The sequence below is a fragment of the Malus sylvestris genome, chromosome 17 (genome assembly GCF_916048215.2).
Source record: "Malus sylvestris chromosome 17, drMalSylv7.2, whole genome shotgun sequence".
Classification (NCBI taxonomy): domain Eukaryota; kingdom Viridiplantae; phylum Streptophyta; class Magnoliopsida; order Rosales; family Rosaceae; genus Malus; species Malus sylvestris.
Genome location: NC_062276.1, coordinates 5202325 through 5217360, shown reverse-complemented (window position 1 = coordinate 5217360; position 15036 = coordinate 5202325). Strand labels below are relative to the sequence as shown.

Below are 15036 nucleotides of genomic sequence, written 5' to 3'. Positions count from 1 at the left end.
GCTAATATTTTGCAAGGATGATCTATGAATCGAGACTAACAAAATAGACGGTTTGGATCGTTGAAATTAGATGTGAAGTGGGCCCCACACCTAATCCCCATTTTTTTCAAAAAATGGGGATCCCTCCCCTTAAGCTCTCTGTATATATATATATCAAAAATTAAAACAAAACCTCTGGTAAGTTTCTTAGAATCTTTTTCAAAGGTAGTAGCCTTAAAATCATCATCAACCTCCACAAGTCAAAAAATTGATCAATTATTATTAGAATTAAAGAAAGAAAAAACAGTCCAAACCATAAATCATCCAATGGATTTGGCTAGTGCCTGGTTCGTCTGAATAAACTAATTTCTTTAATTTCTTGAGATAAAAGACATTCTAAATACAACAAATATAAAAATAAGGATTTTCAAAAGAATGAGTTTTATGAAAAACCAAAACATCCAATATATATAAGATGAAGATAGGTTTCTTCATAAATAACTAGCATATGTGACACACCCCGTCCCGAAGGAGGGCATGCTGGCCATCACGTGAGAGTGACGTAACCATTTGCACAGTACGGAAGCTTTAAGATACAATTTATAAGTTGATACACCCGAAGGTGAGTTCTAATTTTGTGAATTCTGTCAGAATACCGTTGGATTCCTCGTACTCACCACACCTTTGTGATTCCTGAACCTGGAGGGGCGCAAAACCAAAATTGAGTGGGTCAGTAAAACAATTCTTTTCCAAATCCAAACATTTCTCAAAACGTTGTAACCCCTCTCCGTAAAACTTGTATACTTTCCCAGAAATGTAAAATATAAATATACATATATATTCTCAAAACTTCATTTTTACTATCTCAACATTTTTCTTTATCAATCATGCCATGCCATGTCTAATTCAACAGTTAAGTATGGATGCATCAACAATAATCATATCAGGTGCAAGAAAGTAATCAACCGGAGGCCCTCTAATAGCCCTGTACGGTTGAACCTAGAGCTCAAAATCTATCACTCTCACTCTGCCGGAGTCACATCTGTGACCTGTCCGGCCTTCTGCACATAAGTCGGAACCACCTAATGTAGTCTGTACGACTCAATGGTTAATATTACGCTCTAGTGCTTCTCTCATCAATCATCTGTGCACATAATCTAAGGTCACCCACCAGTCGAAATCTCACTAATACTCTACGACTGGCCCGTCGCACCCACTCCGCGTGGACTGTGCGACCAGCATCTACTTGGATCCAAGGCGAGCGTGCGATGCGGTGAATACTATAAGCACTAAACCATGGTGCAAGATTTGAGCTCAATATATATCAACATCATCATAACAGTATTTAACTACTCACCTGATACTCACCTGTGCGTCCGCCGCACCAATTCATACATATGCATCATATATCAATTCATATCATTTCATGCATGGCAATTCGATTCACATTTTTCATATAATTCTATATACTTTTCGCATACTTCTATGCATGGCATTTCAACTAATATATCTCATATACTTTTATACATTTTCATTTAAAGCATAATTTCATGCATTTTCACTTTCTGGGAAAACGGCAAGTATATATGTATACGGAAAACAAAACTGCCCACTCACAGAATACATCGACGTGTCGAAGGTCCCTAAGCCTCCCTTAGCCATGCCCAACGTCCGTATAATCCTCGCCTATACGAGAAGTAACCAAATTGACGTTATTTAACGCATAATCCCACTCTTAGCTAATAACTCCTCATATATTGCTCAAATTGGGTATATGAATATACCACTGTGACCTACACAACCTCAGGATCATCCCCATATTTTTAAAATAATTTTTGGAGGTCTCACGCGCCCCCACGCGCCTGACGTGGCACGGACCTACGCGCCCCTACGCGCGGCCACGTGCCGTGCACACTGACGGCACAGTAACGGCAGTTAGGGAATATTCCGTTAAATCCTAGCATATTCCGTTAAATAATTAACGGCGTCAGTCAACGCCGTTAGCATATTCCGTCAAAACTGACGGAATATTCCCTGTCTTCTCCGGCGAGTCGCCGGCGACTGTTTGCCGGTTTCTGGAAAAATTTCAAACTTGCTATTCTCCTTCGTTTTTCATCCATTTTTCACGTAATTTATACCAAATTGAAGCCCTAAACATCTACTATCATGTTGGACTAGTTTTAAGGCCTAAAAACAACGGGATCAAACTTTTCAAAAAATTCAAGAAATCGGCCAAACTTACAGTTCGTGATCCCGACGTCCAAATCATGCCAACGAAGCACTCCGAGCTTCCTTGGGACTTTCTAAAGCTCGCTGTGATCTTGTTTTAGCCTAAAACGTAACCATTTAAAAGATCATGAACAATACATAAACACGGGACCTTAAAAACTAGGGTTTCCCGAAGTAGAACTTACCTGAAATGGATACCATCGTGCTCGTGAAGTCTTCAGGGTTCCAATGGTGGTCTTAGATTCGTCGTTGGTATAGATTTAGGGTGGTTTTGTGGTGGTCCGTGTGAGTTCGAAGGAGAGGGAGAGAGAACTGAGAGTTTCGTGAGGAAGGAGAGAGAGAGAGACAATGTTACGGGTTATGGGGAGGGTTTTGAGGTGTGGGGATCCCACGTGTCCAACCCAATCCCAATTTCATAAATTCCAACATAAAAATCCAAACTTAAGCCTAGTTTAAGTTCCTAAAACCAAATAACTTGGGAACTTTAAATAAAACCAATTGTTAAATTTTCGCCCCTTAGTCCCGTTTAAGGGCATTTTCGTCTTTTCACGTCCTCGGAATTAAAATTCCGGGACGGGCTGTGACAATATGGACATACACAAAGTGTGTGAGAATTTTTTTTTTTTTTTTTTTTTGTTTTAGAAATAGAAGGAGAGAGGAAGAGAGTGATTGAGAATGTGGGAGTGGGAAGTTTTTTTTGTTTTTTTATTTTTAATTTTTTTTTAATTAGAGATATGTTAGGATTACATGTAGGTGAGGCTTTGAAAAAAAAAACAGTAAATTTGGTTGTGTGAAATTAAATTTTTGCTCCATATTTCTTATTCATATTCTATTTTAATTAGATGGTTAAACTGGTAATTTCATAAAATTTTGGTTGACAATCAGTGTTTTATTAAATAGTAGAGATTAAATAAAAAAATAATCGGTTGAAATATTTTATTTCAGCCCATTTATTTATTTTACATCTACACTGAACCTAAAAACTTCTTTAATAAAATTCCAACTTTGACCTGAAATAAATGAAAAGGATTTGAAAATAATTAGAACTTGTATATGCTCCAGCCACCATCAAGAAAAACACATTGGGAGGTTTCACGCTGCCCAGGAAACCAGGACACCGCTCCTTTTTTTCCCAGTGAACACAATTGAAACTCCGACGAACCCAATCGATGCTCTCATTTCTCTCTTTCTTGCTTCTTTATGCGAACTTGGATTCGATCAATTAGGAAAGAGAGAGGCAGCTGTAAATTGGTGGTGATGGAGAATGGTGTGGAGCCATATTTGAGGTTGTTGATGCACAAAACCGGATGGGTCTTGGAACAACGTAAATCCGACCGTGAATCTGCAAGAAAGTAAAGAACACAAGATGTATCGTGGTTCATCCCAATGTTTGGGCTACGTCCACACTAAGCGTGAGGGGGAGTCCCCCAGAGAAAGAGAGAGTTTGAGAGAGTTTCTCTGTTTGTGAGCCTTGTGGCTTTGTATGTGAGGATGAGACTTGAGGATTGTGAGGGTGAGAAGACCCTTTTATAGACTAAGGGCTCCTCCCTTTTTACATGAATCATGGGCTCAATGTCTGGAAGCCCAAGTAATGAGGCCCAATATAATATGGTACCAACAGAGGTCAACAACCTCAAACACTGACAATGCGTGGTGGTTCATATTCTTCTCAAGGTTATTTGAAGAGCGAGGAAAAGAAAGTGAAGAAAAGGAATGGAAGGAGTTAACCATCGTCGACGTCCTCGATCGAGAGAAAATTTTGCCATTGTTTGGTTTGGGTTCGTCTAAAAAGATGGTGAGGTGCAGTGGTGCAGTGAGTTTAAGGTTATTGGGTGTAGGGAGAATTCGCCATCTTTATTTTATTTTTTCTTATTTATTAAGGTCAAATTTATAAGTTTGGTTTTATTTAGTTTGTGGCTAGGGGATGCTGAAATATCTCTGTGAGTCTTCCCAACTCCCACAAGGAGTAGATAATCGTGTCTTGAGGATTGTAACATGAGAGAAGCAAGGGGGTCAACCTCTTTCAAATATACAACATGGATTATGGCAATGCAATGTAGTTGGACTCTTACGTCGTTCTGAATGAATTATCCTTTCCATGAAGGTAAATCTTTGCCTGCTAGGCTAGAGAATAGCAAGTTACAAATTTTGTCTTAGTAGGACATGTATTTCTATTACTATGAAATTCATAAATGAAGTAGTTAATGTTGGGGTTACCTCCGGTTGTCCCCTTTTTTGAGAAAAAAATTAAAAAAAATTAAATTTCCCTAAAAGATTTCAGAAATTAAAGGAATGAACGAATATTACAAACCTCCTCACTTTTTGAGGGGAGTAGGATTCTCTCCCCTTTTTTTTTTCTCCTCCCCTTCTCTTCCCTCATATTTGAACGGTCACGGTTAAGTCACATCAACATTTTATATTAATTTTATATAGAAAGGGAAAGACAAAATAGAGAATGTGAGAGGAAGGGAGGGAAGGGGATGGAAAGAGGAGGGGAGAGAATCCTAGTCCGTCTTGAGGTCCATTGTGTCCCCACAACTCGCTATCACTCGATTGCTACACAAGGGGTGATAATGTCATAGGAAGATATTTTTCTCTTCCCACGACAAAATAAAGAGGTGTGCTATCCACATACCTTATTTTACTTCACACACACCCTCTTAATTTAGGTCGTCAGATCGACTGAATTAAAGAATATCAAAAAACATAAATTAATAAAATGTGTGTGAGAAGTAAAAAAAGGTTGTGTAGCACATCCCTTTAATTAGGGTTTCTTCATTTATTGACACACCTATAATATATATAGGAAGCTTTAAGGGAAGGAATCCCTTTTTTTTTATATAAAAGGGGGATTAGTTGTGGGGTTCACACCACAATGAACTGTAATATAAACCGTCTATTTTTCAAGTTGCACCTCATCAATCATCTTTGCAAAATATTAGCCAAATTGGAAATATTTAAGACATCTAATTGGGTTAAAAAAAATAACAAATATTTTGTTATATAAGAAACAACGAAATTTTATCTTAATAATTAAATAGGCAAATGATTTTAAATTGAATTGAATTTTTACGGGGATAATCTATGAATTAAGACTTATAAAATATACGATTTGGATCAGTGAGCCACACACCTAATTCCATTTAAAAATAAATAAAGATCCCTTTGCATAAAGAGTCAGTATCTATATATATTTGAATAACACATATATTATCTTTACAATGTCGATTTATGAAATTATATAATGTAAAAATACTAAAATATGCATGCGATTCGTATACGTGATCTTTCACGCAATGTATCTTCGTGGTTTAGGGTGTAACTGTTAGGTCAAAATATATAATTAAGAAGAAAATGGAAAAAATTTATGACTCGTTTGATAATGCTTTTAAAATGGTTGAAAATGAAAAAAATTAAGGCTCGTTTGATAGCGTTATTGGTGAATATTTTTTGAACTAATCATTAATAAAAATGCAAGTGAATCCTAAAAATGTACTTGAAGTCAAGTGCTTTCTACAAGAAGAGTATATATAATTGGTACTTCTTGCAGAAAACACTTCAAATACTTTTGAAAATCAAAAATATTTTCCGATCACTTCAAAAGTACTTCCAAACAAACATTTATCTTCTAAAATATCAATAATATAATTATATCTATAAATAAATAAATTAAATTAAATTAAATTAAATTAAATAAAAAAAAAAAACTGGTGATATGAGAAGTGACTGAATGGCGTTTCTTTTTAGGAATATTAGAATCCATGGTACATTGCATATGGAATTAAAGTGATGTTTGGTACGTACGATAGTTTTTTTAAGTTGTGAACCACAACCATGCATGGGCATGTAGTTAAAGATGCATGAGTACAATTATTCAGTATGTGGAACCCACCTAAATTATTCCTCTTCAGATTAGACTTTAGAATTGTATATGTACTAGAGATATTTTAGTATACCACTTTGTGTTATGAGTACGCATAAAAATTTATGAGACATGTATATGTATTATGTACATACATGAATGATTTAACCTTATACATAGAGAGAGTGGAAATGCGGAGAGAAACGAAGGCCATATAGAGTAGGGCGGTGGAAGAATGGTGAGAGAGATGTAAAGAGAGGTATACCAAATAAAAAGTAAAAACAAAGGATATAAAAAATATATTTTAAATTGTTTACATTTCAATATTTTATTCTCATTCATCTTTATTTATTATTTCTTCTCCCTCCTGCACCCTTCTTTGTCATTTGCGGAGTCAGGATTTTCAAATAATGAAGTTATATAATGGAGTTATGATTTTGACCAAAAGAACTTTATTGGACAATTTCGTTGAGCACCTAGTAGGAACAAGCCGATTGTTGTCAACATCTGCTGAAGGCTTATGCCAATGTATGTCATCAACTACTATGGTATATAGAGGCTTGTCAAGGGTGGCTACATGAATTGTACAGTAATGTTGAAGATTGACAAGGCTTTTCAACTGATGAAGCATTTGATGGTGCACGCAATAGAGTCGGACACAAGAAAAGAGAAAAGGAAGACAAATATGATAACAAAAATTAGAAGAAGAAGTAGGAGAAGGATGTTGTAATTTAGTTTGCCCTAGTTGTTTATAGGGTTCAAATACAATATACATAGGGGTTTTAAAGTTGTTAGAGTCATGAACAATCAATGATCTCACGTCGGCTCCACCACTGGTCGCTTGTGTTCTTTATCATATCTCAAATAAATTAAAAATTAAATTATTTATCAAACGTACTTTTAAGTTATTGGACCATGAAATATAACTATTGTTTAGGCATAATGATATTTAGATATGTATAGGAATGAGTTGTAGCTCGAGGTGTAATGAATTTAAAAGTGTTTATTCTTATGCTCAATGTCATATTTGAATGTCCTCTCGTCCAATCTATTTTATATGTCGTATATGACATATGTATTATAAGAATTTTATTATCGAGGAATTGGCCAACTTGGGGTACTATAGCCAACAATGAACATTATCATTAACGAAAAAAAAAACGATGAACAATCTTATTTATCCATCTAATACAATTCTTAAATTCATGTGTAAAAAATTTGATGTTTGGAATAAATATTTTAGGAAAGAGGAAATTAAAAGATCAGAAGAAAAAAAAAACGCTAGTTTTCAAGGCCAAAGTGACTGCTGGAGTGTCTGAGCAGCACTCCTCCGACTACGTGTCGACCGCCCATTCGGGGTCAGAACAGTACCAGGTGACGGACATGATTGATGGCGAAAGCGAAACCACCGTGCCGGCGTTTACCCTCCGAACTGTGAAATGCTCTGTACGTCCACGTGTCTCGATATGACAGGGGTAAAAACAGAGTTACCGAGTGTTTACTTTTGGCTGTCGACGTCTTGTCGGACGCGTGCTGGGGAAAGATTGAAACTTGGAAGGAGTCCGTTAGCCCGTTTGATTATGCTTTTTCATTTTTTTTGAGAACTTTTGATTATGCTTTTTGATTATGGCAATTCACGTATTCGTAAACAATATATGGTAAAAGGGAACAGTACATCATAATAGTAGTACTAGAAGTACCACTCCTAGATTTAGGGTCATGCTATCTACAAACCCAATGATGGATGCATATTGGGACCAAGTGATTTCAAGACTGCTCGGAGTTCAAAAAGACCGTCAAAATGTTTGATGTAGGTCCATTTTGTGCTCTTCAAATTCTTTTAATAGCACTCATCAGAATGCTTCCACATAATTCAATATATGTTAACATGGGTGCAACATAATTCGGCTGATGATAACAAACTTACCAAGTGTTCGATGAATAAATTAATTTTTTTTTTCCACGCTTCGCAATTTTTTTCTATCTAAAAAACTTGAACCCTTAACATTGAGACTCCCAATATTTGAATCCTAATCCCTTTATTGCACACACCCTTGTTACACACTACTTTCAATTTTTTACTGTTCGATCGAATGAAATGAAAAATATCGATGACACAAGAGTGTGTGAGATGTAAAAATGAATGTGTGAACAACACTATCCCCGAAATTTATAGGGAATGAAAGAAGTATACATACATTGTAACTTGTAAGATAGTAAAATGTTAAATGGTTCTTATTAATTGAAAGAAATATTGCAACGTTTTATTTTTCATTCAAAAAGTCAATTGTAAATCAGATAAGTAAATTTGAATTCGAGTGTAATCTCAAGCACTTACCCTATGTCACATACATTTTCTCGACATTCAATAAAATTGGGCATTATTAAGTCCAATTAAATTGATTTCCAGTCTCGGTGTTAAGTAGACTTAAATGCGTATTTAGACTAAAATGTAAATTTTAGAAAAGAAATTCGAGATAGAATGAAAATACATTTTTTGATCCAAACTCAAATGCAGGTCGCAACTGAACGTGACTCAAAGCTCTGAGTCCTACAAGCCCAAAATACGTTCGAACTCTGGTTTCTTTAGCTTTGTCCCATCAAGTTTGCAAGTATCTTCTTAGTTACTTATGAGAAAGGTATAGCACCTTGCAAAGTCTGCTATCCAAATTGAGTATTTACAACTGGGAAACAGAGAGTAACTTGGCTGTCCTCAGTTGAACACCGCAGCGTTTCCATACGTGATGTATGCTATAAAAACACCGGGATATACATCCGCGCATAAGTAGAAAGAGGAAACAAGTTCCCTACTAATCGCAATGTTGTCCTAAAAATGGTGAGGGCTAATATAGCATAGGATACCCTATACTCATAGTGGCACATATCCAATTCACCACAGCAGAACTATCGCCTCAGTGAACTTGGTCAAATTGGGTGCTCAGTGCACCAATAGGCAATAGCTGGTTCATGGTGCCTTGTCACTTCGCAACATCTCTAAGTTTATACATGGAAATATGCACAGCACAATTGAGATATGATTCCTCCCACTAACACAATAGTTCCATGCTTTAAACTTCACCTGTAACACATATGACTAAGCTTGGAAATCAAAGCAACATAGGCTAAATGCAAGGCCATTCTGCCACTTACAATACCTCGTTATGTATCTAATTATAGTTTCAATAGATGAGTGCTAATATAGTTTTTGCAGCAGAGAAGTGAGAGAAGTCAGAGCTATCACCCCCTCCCGTAACCAGATCAACATTTTTACTTCTCTGCCTACACGTAGAAGTTTCACTTACCATGGAAGAAGGGGTGAAGCTTGTATGAGCAGTTCCGATCATATGGAAAAGGGGTGCTTACCTGTTATCCATTAAAACAAGAACCTTCCTACCAATTTCAAAGGGTATATATACTTTCCCGTGAGCTGCTATCTTTGGCAAAAGCCTTCTCTTTCCAGCTAGCAATTCACTTCCTAGTAGTTTTGAATCAATGTCCAATCTACCATTTAATCATACAACACGTTCTCGAGATCTTAATTTCCTAGCTCAAAGAAAATAACTGGGGTGGCGGGGGGAATGAAGAAAGAGCCGTTCAATGTCACTTCTAATAACAACCAAACTTCACTAGGAAACTCATTCATAAGTTATAACAGTGCTTTCAAATGCGTGCATCGGGCGCACCTTGAGAGGTGAGGCACTGTATAGACCTACTGACCACATACGAGATCAATAGCAGGAGCAGACGGAAGGATAGGAGGGAAACCGTTCATCTGACCTTCAGATGAACTTTCATATTATAGCCCCCTAACTTCTTGTATATAACATATGCTTCCTATTTGATTCTCTGGCTCCGCTATTCAACAGACAGCATAAAGGCATCAACCAAATTCAAGCACAAAACATTATATCAGGTTTGAAAAGATGAATATTCCACAAAAAGGGGAAGATTAACATAGGACCGTAAGAACATAAAACGAATTCAGCATAAATATCATTATCAAGGATGAATATTCCAATAAAAGGGAGAAGCCACTAGGAAATTCATCTAACTAGGGGAGCTAGACTTGCAGCAGTAGTACATATACAGCCTCTAGCACTGAGCCACTGACATGTATGGAAATAATGAATGTATACATACCATATGAACCGCTTTCGGGAAATTATTTATTGCAAAGTATAACAAGATTCACAATGTATATATGGATTATGAACCGTTATATCTCTACTGTCTAATTTGGGTTCATAAATTTCACTGCCCAATATCACCGGTACCAAACAAATATGGTGACTGAGGACGAAGAAAGCTTTGACGTTAATTAATCTTTCGAAGATGACACAAATAGCCTGATCAAGTTTTAGTTTACACAACTTAAACAAACTCAAACAGACGTTGGTTTAGAGCAATCGGGGCACGAAAAATGACCTCTAGCTTGACAATAGGTGCAAGAGATGGATCTTACTTTCGATCCTTCACCCCCAAGCGATTCATACATGTCGTCGATGAGATTTGATCCAAGCATTTCACCTTCTTTGATCAATCCAACTCCTCTACATCTTGAGCATGCTATCATCCTCAAGTTGCCACATCTCTTGCACATTCCCAAGGAACTGAACATCCAAAGGTTTCATACACACAACACATAAATCAGAACAATAATCCTCGGGTCACCAAATGGTGCGTTGGTGCATGCATCGAACTCCTTACTTGTTCTTAATAAATAGGGTTTAAAGCAGACGCTAATATTAGTCAAACACTGTCGTGTCATTTGGTTAGTAAATTTGGTGCCCGTGGCAATAGCATTGCTCAAATTAGGAAAAACATCTAATTATACTGAGGAAGTTGGGAACTTTGCATTGAAAAGTGGGTTATTAGTGAAATTCTTGGAAACTAATCAGGAGTTGGTGAAGATTATAAACTCAAAAGATTAGAAAGAAAGAATGGTGTTTAATGAGAATTAAGAAATGGGGTATTAGCAAGTGTTACCTGCGCTGAGAGGCGGAGATGAAAGCGTCGATCTTTGGGGCGGCAATGGTGGCGCAGAGGAGCAGAGTTCCGACTCCGAATCCGGCCAGCTCGCTCGCCGTTATGTTATCCATTTGCTTTGTTCTGTGTCCCTGCTTTCCTTTCCGAAGGGCCAGAAATTGCTGATAAGTGAAAAAGCGCCTTATCTAAAACTAAACTCTGATATAAATCATTATCCGGAGTCATCGAACAACAACGGCCTATTAGCTCAGCTGGTTAGAGCGTCGTGCTAATAACGCGAAGGTCGCAGGTTCGAGACCTGCATGGGCCATTTTTTAAATTTTTTTCTTTTCTGGGCTAAATTTTAGCATTACGGGTAAATCTATCTAGCCCAAGTACATTTTGGGTCTTTGACAATTGTGTTTTGCAGTCCGCGTTCTTCTCTCGTTATAATTCTACGGGCCCATAATTAATTATAACGGTAGATTCAAACAATTAATAACATGAAAAATATTAAGGAGGTCATCTTTTAGATTATATATTGTAAATCACCTGATATAACGGTTGGGTTGATGACTGAACTTATCTTTAAATCACCCTAACAACTTTTACCTTTACAACTAGTAGTCTTGCAGTCGATTTCCCTCAGTTTCTTTTCTTTTCTTTTCTACATTTATCTTTTTACCAACTATTGTAAGGTAAACTTAAGAAGCGGTAAGATTTGTATCGCGGTAAAAATTGAGGAACGACACTTAATTTCCATTTAGTTTCAGGGTTAAATTGATTATAATTACATATAGTAGTGGTATATGACCCAACTGATCTGAGTAGAGTGACTACTGACTGGAACCCTCTGGTCTTTTGCCTTCACAATCAATCAGTTGTGGCTTCTACAGCCTGCCTACTTCTTGTCAATCAACTTTCAAATGATATAAACTTGTAAGTGGTCAACTCTAGGTCATTGACTAATTGACTGGTCAAGACTTTGTCACTTTAGAAGTCAATACCGGCCAAAGGAAGAAGGCCAAGGAAGAATATATGATCCATGTTTGACCTATAATCTGTTCAATAATTCTGTTCAGTGGGTTCACTATTTTCTTTTTACCAATAATATGTAGTTAAGGCGTCAAACAAGTATCCATCAATTTTGATGAAATTATTAGTTTCTTCTTATAAAAGTAGATTTTTATGGGGTCTTAATATTGTAACGAGAAATGCTAAGGAGATTCTCTAAAAAAATGAGTTTTTCTATTAACTCTCTTTTACCTCATGTTTTGGCATAATATTTTGTATCGTTGACATGAAAATTAACGTTAAACTGTGACGTGTCAGAGAGTTCACAGAGAATCCTGCTTAGGAGAGTCTCCTTAGTATTTATCTATTGTAATATAAAGCTTGATATTCTAACAAACTACAACAAAAAAGACCACTACATATTGATAATGATTAGTTTTTATTGTGTATATAGACAAATGACTTAGTCCATGATGAGGTTTTGATCAGTGCAGCTACTAATGCGTTTTCAGTCATTTTGATTGGGGTTAATAGTGATAAATCAAAACTTTTTCTCGACCAATTACCATTAATTTTCCATTTAAAACTAATTATTAATTTGTTGCAAAACAAAGTTTCCAATGTTTAGATATCAGTGCCTTTTAAAACAAGCTTAATGCATGAAACTGTGTTTTCTTTCCGATCCTTCTAGTCTGCATGCTGATTAAAAGTCCTTACATACTGTGTTTTCTTCCTCATTTCCCACTGATCACTCGTCTACAAAAAAGTTCAATGGATACATACGCTAGGAATATATAAAAGACCACACCACCGTTATTTATCATATATATATATATATATGCAAATCAAAATTAACAATAGTACAATAACGCTTTCGAAACATAAACCGACATATAGAATTTTATTGATATGCTTATAGCTAGCTAGCTAGCTGGATCAGAAGTTCATCATCGATCGTGTCAATCGGCTACATAAAAATAATTTTAGTACCAATCTAATGAACGATCAGCATTTCTAATTAGAAGATGTAGCCTCCTACGTTGGAGAAAGTGTTGGAGTGTCCTCCTCCCCTAAATAAAGCAGGTGAACTAGTTTCACTTCCATTCTGCAATGATATATTGCTCGATTCCCCTCCAGAAGATAAAGCAAGTCCTTGATTATTGATCTGCATGGCTGCTTTGTTGCACTGGCTTAAGCTTGTGTGTTGCTGCAATGCTGCGGATCCATTCGACCGCTTACGTCGTCTAAGTTCCAGAGCTTATAAAACCCTTCTTCTCCTAATAAATCTGACCAAAATTCCACACTTGCTTGGTGCATCAATTTTGGCAAGCAATATTTGTCTTCCTCCATATTTTCTTGCCATGTTGCTTGTGTTTCATGGATATCAATATTATTCATATTGCTTATTGTTCCTTGGCTGCAGGCTTCCCAATGATCGTGTGGTGCAGTGGCTCTTGCTTTCGTGTTTTGATCTTCCTCTAATTGTTGTTGTTTTGCTTTTAGAATCTCTGCTTTTCGTTTCTCTTGCTTCTGAGTGCATTTCTCTTTCTTTTTGAAATGGGTTCTCCAGAAGTTTTTTATCTCATTGTCGGTTCTCCCTGGCAAGTATCTTGCAATGGTGGACCATCTGTAAATTCATATAACAATTCACATTAGAAATAAATAATATTGTGTACTTTTGATAATTATTTAATCGAGAGAGAGAAAGAGAGAGTATTAGTTAGCTAGGCTATTATTACTTACTTGTTACCCCATAAAGCATGCAATTCAATGATGATGCCTTCCTCCTGAGGTGTTATATGCCCTCTCTTCAGTCCTGGCCTCATATAATTCACCCATCTGAGTCTGCAACTTTTCCCATTCCTGTTCAGACCTGAAAATAGTATTTTTGTTAAAGAAGAAAAAACCCTAAGTGAGCATGCATGCATGCCTAAGATGATCAGTTAATCCGAAATTAAAGCTCTCAGAAACAATATATGACATTTAAATAATTAGAACTGGTGTAAAAAAAGTAGTTAAAAAACAGTCAACAGACTAATTAACTTGATTGATTACCCGTAGACCTAGACACAGAACTCCATCTTCCCTCTCCATGCAAGGTGACATATTCACTGAGCAGCTTATCCTCCTCAGGAGTCCAAGGACCTTTCCTCCATCCTTGTTCTCCAACACCACCCCAACCCATCATAGCTACCATCTTTAACTTCGCACTTTGATCTCTTTCAACTCAACTCAATAAGTAGTACTTGTTTGTTTTCTTTGTATTCTATGGCACACTGGTTATATTGCACAATGCATGGCTATAGGTTAACTTCCTCTTATATATACACATAATACATGGTATATATCCTCCCTCTGAATCAGTGACTTGAATATTTAATTTATTTGGTTTAATGCATTTTGATGATCTCAGTCAATATCTTTGAACCGAATCTCTGCTTCTGTCTCTCGCCATATCATGAATTCGAATTGACCCTTCCCTCTACAAGCCTGAGTACACGTGTTGAGACATGGGTCTCAACCAGCTCAACACCTTCAGCCAATCACAGCACAACGGCTGGCTCGTCAAACCCTACTCCGCATACTATATGACATCACCACCAATATTCCTTGTAGCATAACCAAGGTCTAAAATATCGATAATATCCCGATATTTTTATCGAAATTTCCGTGTGTTTGGAGTACCGATATTTTCGATATCATTGATATTTTAGACCTTAATAGGAACTCTATGTGGTACTAAGTCACTCATATATCTTACCATGCAATGTATGAAGTGTAAAATATTGTATTAATTCATTATATATAAATGATTATGGTGTGTTTAAACTTCTTTCGTTAATTACTACATATTTTCTACACTCACAATGCTTGCCAGCTCGCTATATAATCAACTTAAATCAGTTAAATCTATCATGCAATGCATTTCCTTCCAAATTTTTTTGTGATAAACTAATAGATAATTGACTAAATAAACATCCTGCAAA

At 36.4% G+C, this 15036-nt stretch overlaps 2 protein-coding genes and 1 non-coding gene across 3 annotated transcripts; 1 reads left to right on the top strand and 2 right to left on the bottom strand.

Moving 5' to 3' along the window:
* Positions 1-10207: 10207 nt before the first annotated feature.
* LOC126609786 (uncharacterized) lies at positions 10208-11264 on the bottom strand. The gene is made up of 2 exons (XM_050277715.1): positions 11057-11264; positions 10208-10680 (listed from the first exon to the last, which is right to left on the bottom strand). The coding sequence occupies exons 1-2, from the start codon at positions 11167-11169 to the stop codon at positions 10452-10454; spliced, it is 342 nt and encodes a 113-aa protein (XP_050133672.1). The 5' UTR covers positions 11170-11264; the 3' UTR covers positions 10208-10451.
* A 28-nt stretch (positions 11265-11292) lies between these two features.
* Positions 11293-11366, top strand: TRNAI-AAU (transfer RNA isoleucine (anticodon AAU)). Its single transcript has one exon. It is a non-coding gene; the product is annotated as a tRNA-Ile (tRNA).
* Positions 11367-13240: 1874 nt separating this feature from the next.
* LOC126610709 (MYB-like transcription factor EOBII) lies at positions 13241-14246 on the bottom strand. Its single transcript, XM_050278820.1, has 3 exons — positions 14105-14246; positions 13793-13922; positions 13241-13676 (listed from the first exon to the last, which is right to left on the bottom strand). The coding sequence occupies exons 1-3, from the start codon at positions 14244-14246 to the stop codon at positions 13241-13243; spliced, it is 708 nt and encodes a 235-aa protein (XP_050134777.1).
* Positions 14247-15036: the final 790 nt, after the last annotated feature.

Coding starts and splice junctions, on each gene's coding strand:
- LOC126609786 (XM_050277715.1), bottom strand. CDS start 11,169: ATGGATAACATAACGGCGAGCGAGCTGGCCGGATTCGGAGTCGGAACT. Junction 10,681..11,056: donor ATCTCCGCCTCTCAGCGCAG/GTAACACTTGCT, acceptor TTGGATGTTCAG/TTCCTTGGGAATGTGCAAGA.
- LOC126610709 (XM_050278820.1), bottom strand. CDS start 14,246: ATGGTAGCTATGATGGGTTGGGGTGGTGTTGGAGAACAAGGATGGAGG. Junction 13,923..14,104: donor TTCTGTGTCTAGGTCTACGG/GTAATCAATCAA, acceptor TACTATTTTCAG/GTCTGAACAGGAATGGGAAA. Junction 13,677..13,792: donor CATGCTTTATGGGGTAACAA/GTAAGTAATAAT, acceptor ATGAATTTACAG/ATGGTCCACCATTGCAAGAT.